Source organism: Crinia signifera, chromosome 6 (genome assembly GCF_055691185.1).
Source record: "Crinia signifera chromosome 6, ASM5569118v1, whole genome shotgun sequence".
NCBI lineage: Eukaryota > Metazoa > Chordata > Amphibia > Anura > Myobatrachidae > Crinia > Crinia signifera.
The window spans coordinates 220,980,627-221,000,747 of NC_139222.1; the positions used below are offsets into that span (position 1 = coordinate 220,980,627).

The window sequence follows — 20,121 nt, forward strand, 5'->3', positions numbered from 1 at the left end:
TTTTATAAAATATATATAATTGACAGTGAATGACAGCTTTAGATGAAGTTTTAATTTTTTTCTACATCACAGGATTTAAGGGTTCTATTGATTATTAAAGGGTATGTTTATTTATCTTCCACCCTGACAGCCATATGAAATTAACATGAACATATGAGTTGTGATTTATATCCTTAAAATCGAACAAAAGTCATCCAGGAAATAATTAATTTAAAATTGGCGATGGGATCGGAGGATTTTCTGCTGCATTGGATTAATGGGCCTCTGGTGCTAAAAGAGATTAATATAATTTTATATGGCCAAAATTAACATATCAAACTTTCCTGATTTACCGATACCAAACAAAAAAATATCTGATCTGCCAATCGGGTCAGTTTGACATGCTGAGCTTCTCTGATTCCCTCTGACAGATCACAGTCATTGGTGACCACTGATCTGCATTTCTAATTAATTAGATTGGAGAAACATGGAAAGCAGTCGCAGATTCATGGGCCCTTAATATTGTTATAATGATATAGCAATGAAAGAACAGTTACTAACAACAATCTGAATGTGGGCACAGAAAGCTATAAGGACATCACAGAACTCAAAGCAGTCTGACTAGACAGGTTAGCAAAAAAAAAACCTCATCAAACAATCTTTATCTGATTTGTCTTCTGAGTTAACTGTGTGCAAAAATGTGCCAATTAATACTAATTAGATCATAAATCCTGCAACACATTGGTGCACTAGTTTGTCAATCCAACTACTAGTAAAAAAAATGATCTAATAATATTATGTATTTTTTTTATTGCCCCTAAGAATGCTGCTAAGCATATGTGTATGGGCGCTCAGGGACTCGCCAGTCATACTGCCCATGTGCATGTAACAAAGGTTATACTTCTGAGAGGTAGGGTCTAATGCTTGTGGCATGTGAAGGAGATTTGACTTTAGCACAATGTACATAAAGTAATGGTTCCATCTGTAATTTACATTGGCACAGCCATCTGGTAATCACCTCAAAAACTTTACCCCCCCCCCCCACACACAGTATACAGGGATGGGTGATAGCTAACAAGCATGAAATAAATTAGGAATTTTATTCCTCGGCTGTCACCTGCAAAGTGCACCCTCCCTCCACTGACCTAGCGCCCACTGATTGCCACTCTATTTTATAGAATAAATATTTTGTGGTGGACTAATAGTAATATTAGACTAATGCCAAGTGCCACATGAAACAAGAACTTGGCATTATCCATCTCTAGTACACAAACATAGATAGTATATATATATATATATATTAAAATGTCATCATATACAATGAGTTTTAAGTTATGCTTAAAAAAAATTGTGGATAAGCAAATTGGCCCATGGTTTGACCAATAGGAATGCTTTTGAATAATTTTGTTGATGATTTTGAGTCAATTTTTGGTTCTATTGAGGGTTAAATACACATTAAGAACTTTAAGTAGAACTTCAAATAAAAACCAATGCTCCATTGACAGCAGATTGGAACAAAATAAAAATACTCTAAGTAAATTAGCTATTAAGAAAAGAAAAACGAGTCGATTTTTTGGGTTTCTTTTCCTGTCCATCCTGGGACTTTAAATCAACTTTCAGTAAATATAACCCGAGGTGAATTTATGGATGGCCATCGACCATCGATGATTCAAAATCATTGATGGTTTATGGCCAATGTTGAATACTTTTGCCATCGATGGGTGAGAACCAGATGTTTCCATCCATCGATGGCACAGCAAAACCGATGTTTTGCTTTTGTTTTTTCAAAGTGCCAGGACAGCATAACTCCGCCCCTGGCACCTGCGAAGCCCCGTCCCCATGTTTTGATTGAGCTACAGGCCAATCAGTCAAAAAAAATGGATGACCTTCAATTTAAAATTTTTTACATACGATAAATCGCATGCGGTTTATCGCATATAAACTCCTGGGGAGCTGCAGCACCAGCGGGGAGCAGGCGAACTGGGCAGCGGTGATTTGCGGGGTGGGCAGCAGCGGAGTGGGCAGCGGCAGGTGCCGGGGAGTATCGGGACAGGTAGTGGCGAGCAATGGCAAGTGCCATGCGGCTGCGGGGTGGGCAGCTGCAGGTGCTGGCAGCGGTGGAAGAATTCTCTCAGCTAATCAACAGTCTTTTGAAAAGATTTTGTTTAATTTTCTGCTGCTGCTTCTCTCTTACTAGTGTATGGGGGCCTTTAGTGTAAAGTTCACCACAATGATGATGGGACCACATGAGTCTCTGTTTAGTTTCTCAATCTTGCACATCAATATAAATCAACATCTGAGGAAGCCGCCGACACACCAGAGGCGGAGAAACGCGTATGTGAGCCTCTATTAAGTTGCCAACTACCGCTGATAACTACAACCCATTGCATATTGGGCTAACAGAGACTTTGATTGTACTGTGGACCTGAGTAACATCTGAGCCTGGGAGTGTGGAGTCCAGTTGGAAACAAGCAAAGGGGGCACTTATACCCCACACAGAGAGCCTGCCTAAAAGCACACCAGGAAGGAACATCCTCAAAATTACAATTATATGGCCACAGGGGATGCGGTCAATTTGCCGGCGGTCGGGATCCCGGCGTTCAGAATCCCGACACTGGAATCCCGACCGCCGAAATCCCAAAACTTTCTCCCTCCGTGGGTGTCCACGACACCCATAGAGGGAGAATAAAATAGCGTGCCGAGCTTAGCGAGGCACCGGGCCCGCTGCGTGGCGAGCGCAGCGAGCCCGCAAGGGGGGGCAATCCACGTCCCCCCCATGTCGGGATTTCGGCGGTCGGGATTCCAGTGTCGGGATTCCGACCGCCGGCATTACGTATCGGATCCGGCCACAGATGAGATTGCCTCTCTTAATGCGGGACTGGTAACTATTATCCATTGCCTCATACAATTTGAAAAAGCCTTAATTACCAAAGCCTCATTGTATACTGAATATAGCCTCATAATGGTTCTACATTGATTTTATGTTATATGTAGTCTGTCTTGTATATCTATTTTGTTATGTTAGAAGTGCACTTTGATAAATTGTTTTTTATGATGATATATATGGAAAATAAATATATTATATTTTGAATATACAAAAATTGTGTTTATTGCTCTGGGTGTAGCTGCGCCTCCTATAAACAGAAGTTGGTGATATTCACTGATTTCTACCCCCAAAGAGTCTCTGTTTAGTTTCTCAATCTTGCACATCAATATAAATGCACGACACTATAACTAGCTGCATTTGATATACATTAAAACAAATCTTACCTGGAGCATCCACGGTTAAAATGTATTCATTTTGCAAACTTGCAGGTAAATTTATAGCTGGGCCATGCAAAGGGTTAAAATAAACTGTATTTTTAATCTTACTGTCAAGTTTGCACTTAAAAATTAGATATATTTGTGTTTTCACCTGAAATGCAAAAAAAAATAAAAAATAGAAGTAATCATATCAGATAGAAATAAAGAGATTATATACAAATGAGAACTTACTGTATTTAAACCATTTAAGAAAGAGGAAATGCTGCATGGCTTTCTAATTGCATTAGATATAACTGGTGCTTATGTAATATCTGGGCTCCCGTTTTTCTTATGAGACCGCGTCCCCTCGCCACACTATATAAAATCAACTCCATGCGTAGTTGGATAGTAGGGGTATGAAAAAATGGGGTGCATTTAACATGGGAGCCCAGATAATACATAAGTACCATATAACTTAAAACAATGTACAGTATATAAGCTGTTCTTAATGACACTTAATGCAAATTATTTAACATGACCAAGTTTATACATGAACAAAGTATTTTGTTATATACAAACAAATAATAAAGCATTGTGAGGGCTTATTGGGACTAATTCAGATACCGTAGCAATTGCAGATATCGGCAATTTGCACAGGCGCAGGACCTCTGCTGGGGCGCAAACAGGTCCTGCGATGTTAAAATGTAGAACAGCTGTATGAAAACGGAAGTGTGTTGCCAATGTTTAGGCGAATTGAAGAGGCCAGGCATCTCTGCCCCCACCCCCACGGAATGTCCAGCGATCCAATTCTGCCTCATCAGACGTATGCTCAGATCATTATTACTGCTGCTTCCAAGGCAGAATTAAGGAAGGGGCAGGGCTATTTTTCAGCAGGCTCCAGCAGGAACTGAGGCCCTTATTCTAGTTCACTCTTTTTGACAAAATATTTCTTAGATGGATAAAATCATGTGCACTGCAGGTGAGGCAGGTGTAAAACCCCACCCAAATCTAATTATCTCTGCACAAGTAACACCTGCCTCGCCTGCAGTGCACATGGTTTTGTCCATCTAAGAAATATTTTGTCAGAAAGAGTGGACTAGAATAAGGGCCTCAGTTCCTGCTGGAGCCTGCTGAAAAATAGCCCTGGGAAGGGGTGACATTGGCAGATGTCCCGGGGCCCCTACACAGTGCTCTTTGTATCAGAGCATACCCCTCCGGCAGCTCTGTGTAGTCAGTCTTGCTGGACAGTGAAATCCTGCATTATCCTGACTGAGTCACCAGTGTTTGTTGCTCTGGTGCGAGACGCAGGCCATCCAGGTAAGTGTGCGTGTTTTGCAGCAATGTTTCTTGTGGGGGTCTCACACCTAAATTGTCCCGGGCCCCACCAGCAGCAGTCATAGCACCTCCAACCACATCTGAATTAGATAGATGGAATCTATTAATAAATTACTTTAATTAAACACTGAAAATCCTACTTCTGTCTGAATTAAATGAACACAAAAATAGAGATAATGCACACAAACCCCACAGCGAATCCTTTCTGGCTGTATGGACAAAAGGTTTTCATGAGTAATCCCAGTATGACGGAACCGCTCTTCATCAAGTTCAGGGTCTGTATCAGTGACAGAATCACAGCCAGAATCTACAATACATGAATTCAGGAATATTAGTGTTCTAAGACTTGTAAAACAGGAGCATGTATAACTGGGGTATGGGTCATAGGGTCGACGCAATTAGCGTCAACATTCAATAAGTCAACCACCGTTGGTCGACATGCAAAAGGTTGAGGCATGAAAAAGGTCGACATGGACAAAATGTTGACACGGGCAAAATGTCGCCATTAGTTTTCCTTTTTTTGTGTCTATGCTGACACAGGTCGACATGGTCACCGTATAAATGTACCGTGTCTCCATTGTTTGCTGCACTTGGCATGCTTTGGGAATGGTGCCTCGCTGTGCTTGGTACACAGTCGACATTTTGCTTGTGTCGACCTTTTGGCCATGTCAACCTAATGCATGTTGACCGTTTTGATCTTTCAACCTTTTGACTGTTGACCTAGACACTGTCAAATGACCAGACCGCAAATCATAAAAAAAGGAGTGCAGGTAATTTAAGTGTGCAAGCAGAAGTGGGTATGTTTGCTGAACAGCTAATTAATATTTACTACAAGGTAATATAGGGCAGTATTCAATGAGAAAAGTTCTCCGTCTTTTGTGGAGAACTTGTGCTTTTTTCGCCGTGGAGAGAGGTTTTTTTTCTCCAAAGGCGAGCCACCCTATTCAATGTGAAATATTCTCCGTCTTTCTAAGTGATTCTCGCCGTCTCTCTCCGTGAAGAAATTCTCCATCTTTTGATGGAGAGCAGGAATGTGAACTTTTAAACTAAAAGGGTGTTTTTTTTAATTTTGGTGTCAAAAAATCAGGTTTTTTTTTCTGTGGAGGGCCATGTTATTTTTATTCATGTGCCTATAGCACATGAATATATATTTAATTTTTAAAAAAATATTTTTTTACATTTTTTTTTTTTTTCTTTTTTTTACACAGTGCAGCCAGCAGGGGGCCAGAGCGCTCGAGCCGCTCATTAGATATTCATATATTCACTGCACCCGAAGCACGTTCGGGTACAGTGAATACTGGGTCCCCCGCTGGCTATAGAGGGGGGCAGCCTGTGCTGCCTGGGTCCCAGGGGGGCCCCCTACCCTCACATATGTTCTGTGGCATCCAGGGAGACTTTAATCTCCCTGGATGCCACGTCCCTGTCAGCTCCCTGCTGCGGACGCTCGTCCGCTGCAGGGGTTAAGACTCGCCGCGAGTGGCGGCGAGTCTTATAAACATTGAATAGTGGCAGCAGGAGAGGCAACGAGCCCTCCGGAACACGGAGAGTGCACGGCGAGCAAAAAAAAATGCTCGCCGTGCACGGAGAATATTCCCATTGAATACTGCCCATAGAGTGTATTTATATATGGTCTTGTTTGAAACAGTGAGTACAGTGGGACAAGTGTTGTAGATCAAGGCAAAGACTGAGAGAGCATACTGTATATAGCATAGAGAGACTGTAAAAGAGAAGGGACAGCCATCTTTAGACACTCTGATGGCACACAAATTTACTCGTCATCTAACCTCTCTTTGGTCCTCTCACGGAACCTCCTTACTAACACCATTCCATTAAAACATAGAATTTGATGGCAGATAAGAACCACTTGGCCCATCTAGGACCTTATTCTGGTTGCGGCGGGCAAACGTACGTACGTTCCGTATCAGCGTACGTTTCCCGTACGCGGCCGTTGAGCGAAAGTCCACCCACAAAACATCCGCATACGGACGGTCACAAACACCGACAAAGGGGAGTGGCGTACACTTGAGCGTACTCCGCCGTACATGGACGGATCACCACTTAGACTCCGACAACTGGCGTACAACAGAGCGTACACCACCGTTTCCGGCCGTCTCTCGTCCGTCTTCCCACCGACATCTTGCGGCTATCTGAGCGTACGCCACCGTGCACGGACGGGTCTCTATTGTTTTCAATGGAAAACTCAGCGTATGTCATCGATCGTGAGAGTGAGCGTACGTCCGTGCACGCTGGCATACCCTTCACATATATGGACCTGCAAATCTAGCCTTTCAACTATGATTAAGCCAATTAAATGAAATTCTAATTGTTATTCAATTATTGTTTTATATTACCTCAATTGTCTACCTTAATGAACAGCCTAATAAAAATACATTTTAACCCTCCTTACATGTATATTTATTATGTTCTAATGTTGCATTTTAATCACTTTCTATGTGTCCCCACATTGCTTTTACTTTTAAATAAAATCATGGTGTTGTTTGTGTGTATGTACTAAATTATGTCCATAATTAGTTTGTTCCGATTTTTTTACATGTATACCTACCCTGATGTTATGTGTGATGTTTTCATCTACCAACATTAAACATTCATGCATTTTCTCTATGTGTTATTTAACTCTAAAACACACACATTCACACATCAATCATTACCCCTCACCTCAAATTACAAATATAAGTAAAGCTGGGTACACATATGTACAATTTAATTTTTCTTGCGACCGTTCGATCGACCGAATACACGTTCGGCCGTCCGAAACATACGACCGATCTGCGCGTACACATATGTACAATTTTACTTGCGACGTCCGATGTACTCCCGTCCAAACAATCGCAAGAAAAAGATTGTACCACCGTACACACTCTCCCGTTCTGGCTATTCACACGATAAAAATGTACACAACATTATCATAATGGGCTGGATTAAAAGAGCATACCAAAACGAGGCGTGATCACGGAACAAAGAATCGTTCGTGTAGTACAGTGAATAGAGCCGTGACTATTCAGATCATTGCTAGCTGTACTGGATATACGTACGTACGTTCGTTCGTCTATCGGTGCATTTGGGCCTTTTTAATTATGAGCTTGAGGAGAAGGAAGGCTCGTGCGTGCATTTTGGCTGCTATGGCCATTAGATTGCGGGCTATTAAAAAAAGAAAAAGGACCAAGAATCGGAGCTGCTGGACCAGAGACTGGCTTCTGAGGAGAGACACCTTCTCCCACATGCCATTGCTACAGGAGATACGGGAGAACAATCCTGATGATTTCAGGAATTATCTCCGTATGGATGACGCTACCTTCATGGAGCTGCTGACACTGGTTACCCCTTTAATAGAGAGAGAGGACACCTATTTCAGGAGGCCTATTTCTGCAGAGCAGAGACTGGTGGCAACGCTGCGTTACCTGGCAACAGGCAGGACCCTTGCCGACCTGAGATTCACCACCGCAATATCATCTCAAGCGCTGGGGTTGATAATACCAGACACCTGTGATGCCATCGTCCAAGTTCTACAGGACAAATACATGAAGGTAAATATGGAAATTACATACATGTCCCCCATATGTATAGCTGTGCACATACCTGTACCCTATATGTATATCTTTACAATGCCTGTTGATTTAATCTTTTACACCAGTGGGTGGGGGGTCATTTTGATAAGGCGGGTAATAGCTTTGAGGCTGCAATGGGGGAGGGCTGATGGGTCTAAAATCAACCCAACAGATTATTAATACGCATATACTTTTATATTGCAGTTTCCATCGACCAAGGAGGAGTGGCAAAATATTGCACGTGATTTCCGTGATCTTTGGAATTTCCCTAATTGTGGTGGAGCTATCGATGGCAAACACGTCAGGATCATGCCCCCTGCAAAGAGTGGATCTTTTTATTATAATTATAAGGGGTTCTTCAGCATTGTTCTAATGGCCATCGCTAATGCCCGATACGAGTTTGTATTTGTGGACATTGGGAAAAATGGTAGAGTTTCAGATGGAGGAGCCCTGGAGAATACCTTTTTCCACGACCAACTGAAAAAAAATGAACTGAATCTGCCAGAGCGGACTGAAAATGAGCACGGTTTGAACTTTGTTTTTGTGGCGGATGAGGCCTTTGCATTGCACCCTAATGTCCTTAAACCCTACCCACAAAGGGCACTGAACAGGGAACGACGCATTTTTAACTATCGCCTGTCACGTGCCAGGCGAGTGGTTGAAAATGCGTTTGGGATTCTAAGTAATAAATTCAGAATTTTTCACAGTCCCATCAATCTGCGCCTAGATAAGATTGACAAAGTGGTGCTGGCCTGTTGTGTGCTGCACAACTACATGCGCAGAAAAGCGGTGCACACACAACAACTGGGGGCTACAGTGGACGAGAGCCAAGTTGTTGACGAGCCTATTGGTCTGACAGCTTTGGCAACTAATTTAAACACCAGAAATGCATCAACGCAAGCAAAGTTGTCAAGAGACGAGTACTTGAATTATTTCAATGGTGTTGGGGCTGTGGAGTGGCAGAATGACATGATTGCTTAAAAATGTACCTTTTTGTCATTGTAAATATATTGTTTTTTGGTGTGTAATAATCAATATTTTGCCAATAAAATTTGTATACTCACAGTTCCGCACAAGTTGTCCTCTGCGTCTTCTTGCAGCAAGGAGGGGGAGGTGGAGGCCGAATCACGGCAAGTGAGTGGTAGTACTCAGGTGCCAGGCATTCCTGGAGGGCACAATGCCACGGCACCTGGAGTGCAGACTGTACCCAGTACTGGTGTTTATGTACTAGCAAGTAGTTGCTCCACCACACCTATTTCTATGCCAATTTCTCCTGGTACTTTTGTACAGTCTCCAGGAGCAATACATGAAGGTAAATATTGAAACAACATGCATGTACCCCATATGTATATCTGTGCCCTATAGTCACCCTGCATGGTAAATGATATTTTCACACGGACACCAACTAGATTACAGAATTTTTAATTTTTATATAAATTATTAACTTATAAACTTATAAAAAATATAACATAAATAACAAGTAAATAAATAATAAAGAAATACTTAAACATAAAAATATTTAAAACAATAATGCACTTAAATAAACTATATAAAATATTTACATATGGTGGTAAACTTGTCCCACCCCATAATCCCCTGTATCCATCGGTGGTTGGGAGGGAGATGGACTTTCCACTAAACTCTGGAAGGGGCCACCAGGTGGACCTGGTGGGAGCGTATTAGCCGACGTTGCCGGTTGGTGCTGCCTTTGCCCAGTTGGTGGCTGGAAATGTTGATACTGGGGATATTGCACCGGGTGAAATACCGCTTGTTGGGGTATAGGAGCTGGGCTGATGGGTTGAAATTCAACCCTAGGCAGAGGGGTCTCATCGGTGAGCCGTGTGTGCCGGGACAGAGTCCCCACACGGGCCCGGTACAGCGTCTCATAAAATATGCGCTCTACCTCCACCCTTGTAGCCGGGTCCAACTTTCGCAAATTGTCAGCCAATACACTCCCCACCCGGTCCGCATCATCCTCATCCATGGTCATCAATCGGTTGGCAGACTCCAGGATCTTGGTGGTTGCCACGTCATGGCAACCAGTGGTTATGTCATGGCAAGCAGTCTCACGGCAGCAATGCATCACATGTGAGCAGGCCGGGATGTTCCCATGTGATGCGTTGCTGCCGTGGGCCCGCTTTCCACTACATACACCACCATGTTCAAATGTGTTTTTATGTTTTTTGGGTGGGTGGGCTTTCCTGCTACACCTTCACACGTGGCACTTATGTCATGGCAAGCAGTCTCACGGCAGCAATGCATCACATGTGAGCAGGCCGGGATGTTCCCATGTGATGCGTTGCTGCCGTGGGCCCGCTTTCCACTACATACACCACCATGTTCAAATGTGTTTTTATGTTTTTTGGGTGGGTGGGCGTTCCTGCTACACCTTAACGCAAGCACCTGTATGTGATACTCTGTTCAGGTCCGACCACCCAAATAAACAAAGTGTTCACAGTATTTTTTGTCAGTATTTCTTAATAAATGTTAAGTGTTTATGCAGAACAATGAACATCACATATCTATCTATCTATCTATCTATCTATCTTCTATAACTATATCTGTCAGGAATGCACACACAACGATTATTTATTTCAAAAGGAATGCACACACAACGAATATTCTTTAACAGCATGGCGCGGAAAGTACGGGGGAGAAGACTTCCTGTTGTTTACATGCTGCGCTGATGGAGGGATGACGCAGCTAGTCAACACCCACATGGGCGTGCTGCTTTTGGGAGGAATGATCGCAGGAACGGGCTGCATATCGATCGAACGTGCGTACACATGTCACTTTTCTTTCGATATGGAGCCGTCCTGTCGGAAGAATATTAAGCAGCAAAGAACCTGCGACCGACCGACCGTGGACGGCCAAGAGCGTTTTTGGCCGTTTATCGATCGCAACGAAGGGATCGGGACAGCGTACACATATATACAATCGAACGGCCGTTCGTCCGCAGATCGGAAGAACGGCCCGACGATTGTACATATGTGTACCCAGCTTTACATTACACATCTGTATGTACCTGCCCTTACAAACCCTATAACATATTTATGAATAAAAACACAGGCAACTTCTAACTGTAAAAACACTTTTATTTAGAACAAAACTGAAAGGGGGGGGGGGGGGGGGGGAATTAAAGTAGGGCCTCCAATCGGGAAAACAAAATATTTAAATATAGCAGGGTCAAAAAGAGTTCCCGCATAATTTCACCAACATCATCCTGGTGCTGTTCAGTGTGTGTAGTGAAGGGGAAAAAAACATAATGATGAATATATAATATACACAAATGTGTGTTCTATTTTGTGTGTGAAGGCCGCATACATTTTTCAACTACATTGAAGATGGGTATGCTGTAAACACGGTACTAAGTACTATTATGTTTTCACACACATACTGTACATATTACATTACATGAAATAAATTCCTCCTTCTTGGATGAATGTACGCTGTATCACAATTGGGAGGTTTGTGCTGGGGGAATCACCTCTAGCCTCACAATTAACCTGTGCTATTTAAGGGTATTTACATTGTTGTGGCTTAACCACCCCTTACTTATTACAATGTAGGACATTGCTGTACAAATTATAGGCCTACAGCTATGTTTGTAAAGTATGCATCCACATGTCCTCACACACTATTAACAAACCAATCTATAAATTAATGTTGCACATCATGCTGGGAAGTGGAGTTACACAACACCTGGTCCCACATAACTTCAACACCACTAATGTAGGATATGTCATTGGATGTACTGTTATGTCAATTATTAGAGGGGTGAGGCATGGCCACACTCAAAAAATCCACCAAGGGGACCCTTGTTCCTGGAGAAGGACAGGCCACACCTCAGGCTCGACCTGCAGTGATATGTTGCAACTAATGATGATGTTGGATACACATATGTGGTTGTTGTGATTGTTTATGTGTAGAAATGTGTAGGTAAACATTAGGCACATTATTTACTTATGGCTAGTTGAGGCATCCTGCTCGCCGCTGGTTGGGTGTCCTGTGTTGGTGGTTGGGGGGGTCAGGAGCAAGGGGGATGGGATTGGAGTTGGGATAGAGGTAGTGGGTTGGAGTGGGGATTGGAAAGGTTTGAGGGTGGGTGGTGGGGAGTTGTAGGGGGGTTGGAAATGGGGTGGGGGTAGGGGTGTGGGTGGGGGTAGGGAAGTGGTTGGTGGAAGGGGAGGTTGATATGGGGTGGGCACCAGCAGGCCCCAATGTCTCCTCCTCCTCCTCCTTCTCTTCCACCTCCCGGGCTGCCTCCTCCTCCTCTTCCTCCTCCCGGGCTGCCTCCTCCCGGGCTGCCTCCTCCCGGGCTTCCATGCGTGCCCTGGCGCGTGCTGAAATGTTCATGTTGATGGTATAGAAATAGAAGGTTGGGTTTCATGAAAATGGGGGAAATAAAAATTCACATTAGTCACGCTCATAACATTACAAATGATCATTTCAGATATATTTAATACATTTTTCATGCTAACAAATTGATATGCTACACACAAAATCAGAGGGTATACATATACCCCCCATATACACCCCATATACCCCCACATACTCATGCACATGTTTTAAAACTACAGAACTCATGGCTACAAAACGCATACATATTTGAAAATTATATACTTACATCGGGTACAATATGATGCCGAATGGAGCATAGCAGCTGTGGCTGCCTCCGCTGCAGGTCAGACCAGCGCCGCTGAACCTGCCCCAGGCTTCTGCAGACGCCGGTCTGGGCGTAGATTAAGCGGCGGGCAGCGTTATACGCCCGCCGCTTATCTTGATTTGAAACATATGGGCCCCTGGGCCCCAGGCGCTGGTCCATTACTTGGTCCAATGCCAGCAGCTCCTCATTTGTGAAGGGGTTACCCCTTGAGGAAAACATATTGGCAATGGCGCAGTTATTAATTGCAGATACATATATAACTTTTGGTGGTTGCTGGTCTAAAACCGAGTTTTTTTATTATTAATCCATCTTACATTAACAATATGTATGCAAATAAAAACTTTCGCGGACCGTTCCGATATGCACACCATAACATACAGTATGCTTTCAATGTAGAGAGAGATGTACTGTATATACAGTGTGCGCGAAAAATTATACACGCAACCATCTACTAATACATACGCTGATAACAAGGCACATACAACATGTTGGTGTATGACAAATGTATCCTCATAACAAATGTAAGGAAAGCATTGTAATGTTGGTATGTTTATACATTTGTTTAAAAAAGCATACATGTACTCCCAACAGAGACCACCTGAAAACACTCATCATTGGAATAACATGTGCACACATTTCACCATGTAGCACACAATGGTCAACAACCTGTGTATGTGCATGTACAGGTGAATGCTCAGGTGCGTTGAGACCTGCGTAATTATCGGCGGAAATTATCGGCGGGAAATATCGGCGAAAATTAGCTACTACATTGCGGTAAAAAATATACGCCCCCTTGTTCAAGGCGGAAGATTAACCTATAAATATCCAGTCAGATGCTGGCCATAATTGCTGCAAACATGTCTAGCTCAGATGATTCCGCAGCTGAGGATGCCCTACAAAGAGCACAAGCAGAATCCCTGCTTGAAAGTTTGAGGCAGAGGGAGCAGGAGCGGAGAAGGAGGGCCCAAGAGTAAGGGGGCCCCTCACTAACAACGCCACCAGCTCCACAAGGGCCAAGCAACCAGCCAGAACACGAGGTTGCATCTTTCCAAACATGTGAGACCCAGCAGCTGCATGGTGAGAGAACTGGGGCCACCAGAAAACGACCTGCACCATCTAGGCCGAGAACTGAGCAGGATACCACCACCAAAAAAATAAACCCTGCATTTCTAGAGGCAGAATTGAGAATTTTAGTTCCCAGGGCATGAGAATGGATAGAATTACCTACCAGGAAGCCGGGTGCCAGTGCAAGGAGAAACCTTTGGGAGAAGATCACAGAGGAAGTGAACCAGGTGTCAACAGTGGTCAGAGATTTGGTATCAGTGAAGAAAAGGCAAGTGTGTTTCTCCCCCTGATAATGTCATATGTGTGTACATATGTTACATGTATGTTTGGAGAATAATAGAAAGGTGTGTTTGTAGATAGTGCTACACTTCAATGACACATGTGAACACAACCATGTCTAATGACCCACATTTATATCTGAAACATGCACCATTGGTGTGATGTGAGGTTATGTGTGAGATCACCCACACTAGGAAATGTAACGTAGTCATGATGTTCACTAGCACAGTGGTGCACATATCTCATGTATATATTTGTATTTTTGAATTTGTAGGTGGTCAGACTTCAAAACTGTACTGAAGAGGAAGATGACTGACCGGTACAACCACAGCATGTCCACCGGGAGGGGGCCTATGCCAGAGAGCTTGGAATATACCCCCCTGGAGCAGGAGGCCTTGGATGTCATTGATGTGGCCAAGGTCAGGGGGATATCCAATATGGATAGTGAGCTCCCGGTGGAGGTTTTTGCTGATGCCTTTGATGGTAAGTCACAGTAATGCATTGTATTTGGTAAGAGAGTTTTTTTGTGTATGTGATGGTGACATTGTTTACAATTATTATCCTAGAAGCAGAAACACATGATGAACCGGCAGCATGTTCCTCTTCAGAGCCACAGGTGGAGCAAGTGGTCCAGCCTCCACCAATACGCCACCCCCATTCACTGGCCTCATATGATGTGAGGTTGTTGGAGATGCTGGAGAAAATCGAGCAGCATGGGATGGAGGCTGGAGAACGTCAGCATCAGTTGGTTGAGTTCATTGGGGTTTGGAAGGAGAGCAACACCCAGCAGTTTGAGGCCTTGCAACGCCAGAATGACATTCTGGCGGCTGGCATGCAAAGCATTGCCCAACAACTCAGCTGCCAGAATGACATTCTGGCGGAGCTGCTCACCACCGCCAGGTCCCTAAGGGACAATCCCCCATCTGCTGGCCCACCCCAAGCTGCTCCCCAACCTTCCACCTCTGCTGACCCTCCTCTGTCCACTGGGGCAAGACGGCGCAAGCCTTCAGTGCCAAAGGCCCCTGTCCCCAAGGCCCCATCCAAAAAGGGGGAAAAAGGGCCAAAATAATGACACCTGGGTCACTTCCTCTGTGTTTGGACCCCAAATTTTTAAATTGCACTGGACATCCACTTCCTGAGTTGGCCATCTATCCATTTTCGTGCAAAGGGCAGTAAAGTGCTTATTTTGACCTCTAGAAATGCAGGTTTTATTTTTGGTGGTGTGTATCATGCTTAGTATTCTCCCTGGTTGTTGCAGGTCGTATTCTGGTGTCCACATTTCTTTCACCATTGCATTTGCAGGGTAACACATGTTTGGAGATATGCAACCTCTTTTTGTTGCTGATTGTAATTTTTGACAATATTTAAAATTTTACTTTTATTTATGATATTAAATTCTGAACTAAGCTGTGATGCTGAACAGCAAATACATTTTATTTCACAATTAACACACAATTGTTGTATGTGTAATTTCTTGTGGCAAACAAATAATACATTTATGTGTACTTACTGACCAGGGAATGTTTGTGCATTTATTGAGGTGTTGTAGAAGTTTCCTATTTCTAACCCTCTCCATGGCCATTCACATGTTCATATCCAACTTTTCCCAGCTAATTAGTTTGTGTCAGCACATGTGCAGAGCAACTTAATAGGTGAGAAAGCAGTTTCTGTGCAGGTGAGGTAACTCCTACATTAGTAGGTAAAAGCAGGTCCAGAACAATGAGTTCGTCATGGAGTGGGTGAGGTAGGCAAACAAGGGTCAAAAGGGACATTTGTGTAGGAATGCATATGTGTCCTCCCTAAAAAAACAGTAATGTCTTGGTACAGGTATGTTAAAGATGTGTGAGTCGACCAAACATGATAAAATTGCTTGTGAACAAACATGTTTACAAATTTTAATATAAATGATTTTTCAGTGTCATAAGCAGATGTAGGAATCCTTTGTTAGAGAGATGTGATTGCAATAATGTGATTGGTGGCATTTTACATCCAGAGTGTAGTAAAATCCAATTCATAGCAGATCAGAAAGTGGTACAGTTATGTATTTTGGGTACTATACAAAGATTGTGTGCAAAATAGTGGCCATGGGCTTAAAACATTGCTGAAACATCCTTTGTAGCTGTTAGATGTGGTTTATGTATTTGTATCATAAATACAAAAAATATGTTTGTATTTGAGTGAAAACGTTGACACATGTCGACTTGTGTAGATTGAGTGTGCTGCTGTTTAAAGTATATGAAAACACTTAGTGAATGTTTAACAAATACCTACCTTAGCATCTATAAGCAGGTCTTAAAATGATTCTTACCTTAAATAAAACAAACCTTTAAATGTAGAGAAGTGTAGAAAGATAAGCTTCCAATGTGTTTGCGTGCTGCATGTGTGGCTTGCAGGTAGTGAAATAATGGTTTTGACTTAATAGGCTGCAGCATTGCTTATTACATTCAGGTGTATGTGTTTGAGTAGTAATCAGCGTTAATTAGCAGAACCAGCCGTCCACTCTCATGCGGTATCTGTAGGGGTGGTCTGGAGGTGGCGGCCGCCTGTTTTGTGTCCGAAATGAACAGTGCTTTCGCCGATCGAGCGGTAGTAGCACCGTACATTTTTTGTGCACACCCCCGTGTACGCCCATGTTTACGCCCAGTTTTCCCTCATTATTTTGGCCGCTCCCCTCAACACACCCCTATGCCGCCCACAATGACCGTACTCTTGCGGACAGTTTTTTTCGCACGTAAAGAACCGTCCGTGAGCGCTGTGCAGTCGTCGCGCCTGCGCATTGCGGAAGGTACGCATGCGCAGATCAAAAGAAAAACCAGGAACGTAAGCGTACGGCCCAGCCGCACGAACCAGAATAACCCCCCTAGTTTGCCCCTTTTTAAACATGTTACCTCAAACCATATTTGATCCTTATTTTTTTGTAAGGATATTAATATGCTTATCCCACCATTTCTTAAAACTTAATTGGGGAAATTTACTAAGATCTTAAAATATGTCCATTAGTAAATTTCTCCCATTAAGTTTTAAAAAGTGGTGGGATATTTATGAATTCTACAAAGAGTTGTAGAATATCTCAAAACCAGCAATTTACAGGATCCAAAACAGCATGGGTTTACTGGGGAAAGATCATGTCAAACAAATCTTATTGACTTTTTTGACTGGGTGACTAAAGTAATAGATCAAGGTGGGGCTGTAGTGTAGCTTATCTAGACTTTAGTAAGGCTTTTGACACTGTCCCACATCACAGACTGTTAAATAGACTTGGAGAATCACAAGTCCCAGCATGTGGGGTATTAATGGGCCCACAGGGACTCTAAAGGTGGCCATACACACGCAGATTTATCTTCAGATCTGGCTGGTTGGAACAAAAACATGGTTATTGATGAGAGCAAATAACAGTAGACCATTCGCTTGGAAATGTTGGAAAACTGACAAACTGTCACTCATCCATAACCATGTTTTTGTTCCAACCAGCCAGATCTGAACATAAATCTTACTACTGTATGGCCACCTTTAGTTCTAGAGCAGAGACCAATAAACACACATGCGCACACACACAGTAAATTCGATAAATACAAATGTACGGCCATATACATCCAGAAATGGCTATGAATAGGCATATTTGTAGCCATTTCAGCTTAGTAAATTCCCCCTAATATCTCTTAAACTGAACTGATTGATTTTATCACCGACCAGGCCTCCGCTCTTTCTGTCTCTCTACTGTAAATGTTCTCTTGTCTGGCTATCATCATCAATTTTTCCATCTCTTTCTTTGGTACTTGTGTACTAGCACGGCGCCCATCACATCGCAGACCATAAGGCATGCGATGGTATGTGATGCGATGCGATGTTGCGCAATGGCAGCCGATGTTATACAATTTTAAATTGTATACCATCGAATTGTATGGCATTGTATGCCATTCTATCGCATATACAATGGTATGCGATTTAAAATTGTATAAGCACCCTAAAGGGTTTTCCCATGTTAAAAGTGGCCCCTATAAGATAATTAAACGTGTTGGGTGCTTACGATGTTAAAAGCGCCCCCAGCGGCACCCCCACTATCAATGGCAACCCGAAGCGTGGCGAGCGCAGCGAGCCCGCGAGGGGCGGTGGTACGCGTCCTACGACCTTTTCATACCCCCACTATCCACGTTGGCGTAGAGTTGACTTTATATAGTGTGGCGAGCGCAGCCAGCTAAACCATGCCCTGCCTTCAGAAAGCAGACTTGAACATTAAGCACAGATATTCTGAAATCTCAATAACAAGTCTACTGATATGTCTTTTTCTGGTTTTGTGGCCAAGCTATTTCTTTTTTTTTTTTCCATCAATAGTTTTTTTTATTAAGAGTTGTGTTCCGTTAAGTACGGAAGGGGGGGGATACAGAAAAGAGGTGGGGGGGGGGGGGGGGGGGAGTCCAGTATCAAACTTCACGATGTTATATAGGTACATCAAACAATTAACCCTATAAGTTACAGGGCGTCTAATACATAAACATCAATACATACAAATAATAAAAAAAAAAAAAACAGGAAGACATTAAGAGATGGTCCAGCAATATAAATAATACCGAATCCAGTTCCCAGTCGCATATAATCAATTTGCATCACTTAGTAAGTTAGCGCCGTCTTCTGTTGACAGGTATTCTTGCCATCTTAACCACTTGACTAGAGGAGATTTATTTGTAAAAGAGTATGGCAAACCAATAGTTTCCATCTGAAAGGCATGGTGAATTTTCCGAAATATTTTAATAATTGATGGGGGGGAGGGATTTTTCCAGTCTTGTGCTATCGCTGCCCTAGTAGCGATAAGGATATGACCAGGGGCGGATTGGGGAACAAAAGTGGCCCTGGAAAATCTCAGGAAGCGGCCTCGTGTGGGCGGCACCAAAACAAAATGGGCGGAGCCAGCATAGCAGTAGGCGGGGTTACTACATCAGTATAGCTGCCAAACTTGAAGCTGAAAGATGCATGCTTTTCCACCTAGGCTTTATGGGGAAGGGGCGTGGCAACATAACAGTACCAATAACACCGTAATGCCCATTACACATTATGACACACACGGTAATGCCACACAGTACTGCCTATTTCACATTATGACACACATTGTGATGTGCTTACACATTATGCCACACACCGTAATTCCCCTTACACAATATGTTGCACACTTTAATGCCCATATGACATTATGCGATGCGTAATGCCCCAAGTACTCCTGCTTATACACACAATGCCCAGAGAAGTGCCTTTTGCAGTATTCCTTCAGTACTGCTCACTGTGTAATCCAGTCCTGTCCAGTCCTGAGCCCAGCAGAGGCACTGAATTGATTTTCAAATAGGGCACCAGCTTTTGAGCCAATCAGAGCTCTCGGTCCGACAGCCAATCAATAACTGCAGCTGCTGGAGCACATGATGTACCCACAGTGCAAATAAGCAAGGCAGTACTGGTACACACCTAGTTATTGCCCTGCACAGCAACTAGTGCCCCTTATTCACATTACTCTTCACAGTAGTGCCAATTAAACAAAATGTCCATAGTAGTAGCTTTGCTTATATATATAGGGTGTACACAGGCCACTTTTCATGTTTTGGGTTCTGATTACCTTCAGTTTTTTTTTTTCAAAAAAGCATAAAAACTGCTACAATCGCAGAATTCATTTCCACTCATTTCCATTCTATTCTGAACACCTCACAATGGGGCAGATGTACTAACCAATGTAAAGTGCTTATGTAGCACTTAACGCTAGTAAAAGGTCTGTTTAACCTTTTGTGCACATGTATAAATGGTGCTGTTTACGTTGTTCTGAGGCAGCCCTGAACTTAACGTTCAGGCGCTGTCCTCCGGCTTATAGTTATTGCTTTTTACGTCTCAGGCAATGTATTATTGCCTTCCCAGATGTAAAGCCCACTCTGTCCTGTTCGCCAGCCCCGGGCTGGCGTTGCAGTGATTTAGAATTTTTTTTAAAATGTTTTTTCTTTTTAATTAAAGAGC

The 20,121-nt window shown here is 43.1% G+C and overlaps 1 protein-coding gene across 1 annotated transcript in view; it reads right to left on the reverse strand.

Moving 5' to 3' along the window:
• The window catches only part of PIK3AP1 (phosphoinositide-3-kinase adaptor protein 1), a 129,077-nt gene that overhangs the window by 64,428 nt on the left and 44,528 nt on the right, over positions 1–20,121 (reverse strand). The window contains exons 3-4 of the mRNA XM_083148880.1: positions 4,746–4,864; positions 3,250–3,394 (exon numbers count right to left, since the gene is read on the reverse strand). Coding sequence (XP_083005006.1) covers positions 3,250–3,394; positions 4,746–4,864 — 264 coding nt within the window. The remainder of the gene's footprint in view (positions 1–3,249; positions 3,395–4,745; positions 4,865–20,121) is intronic.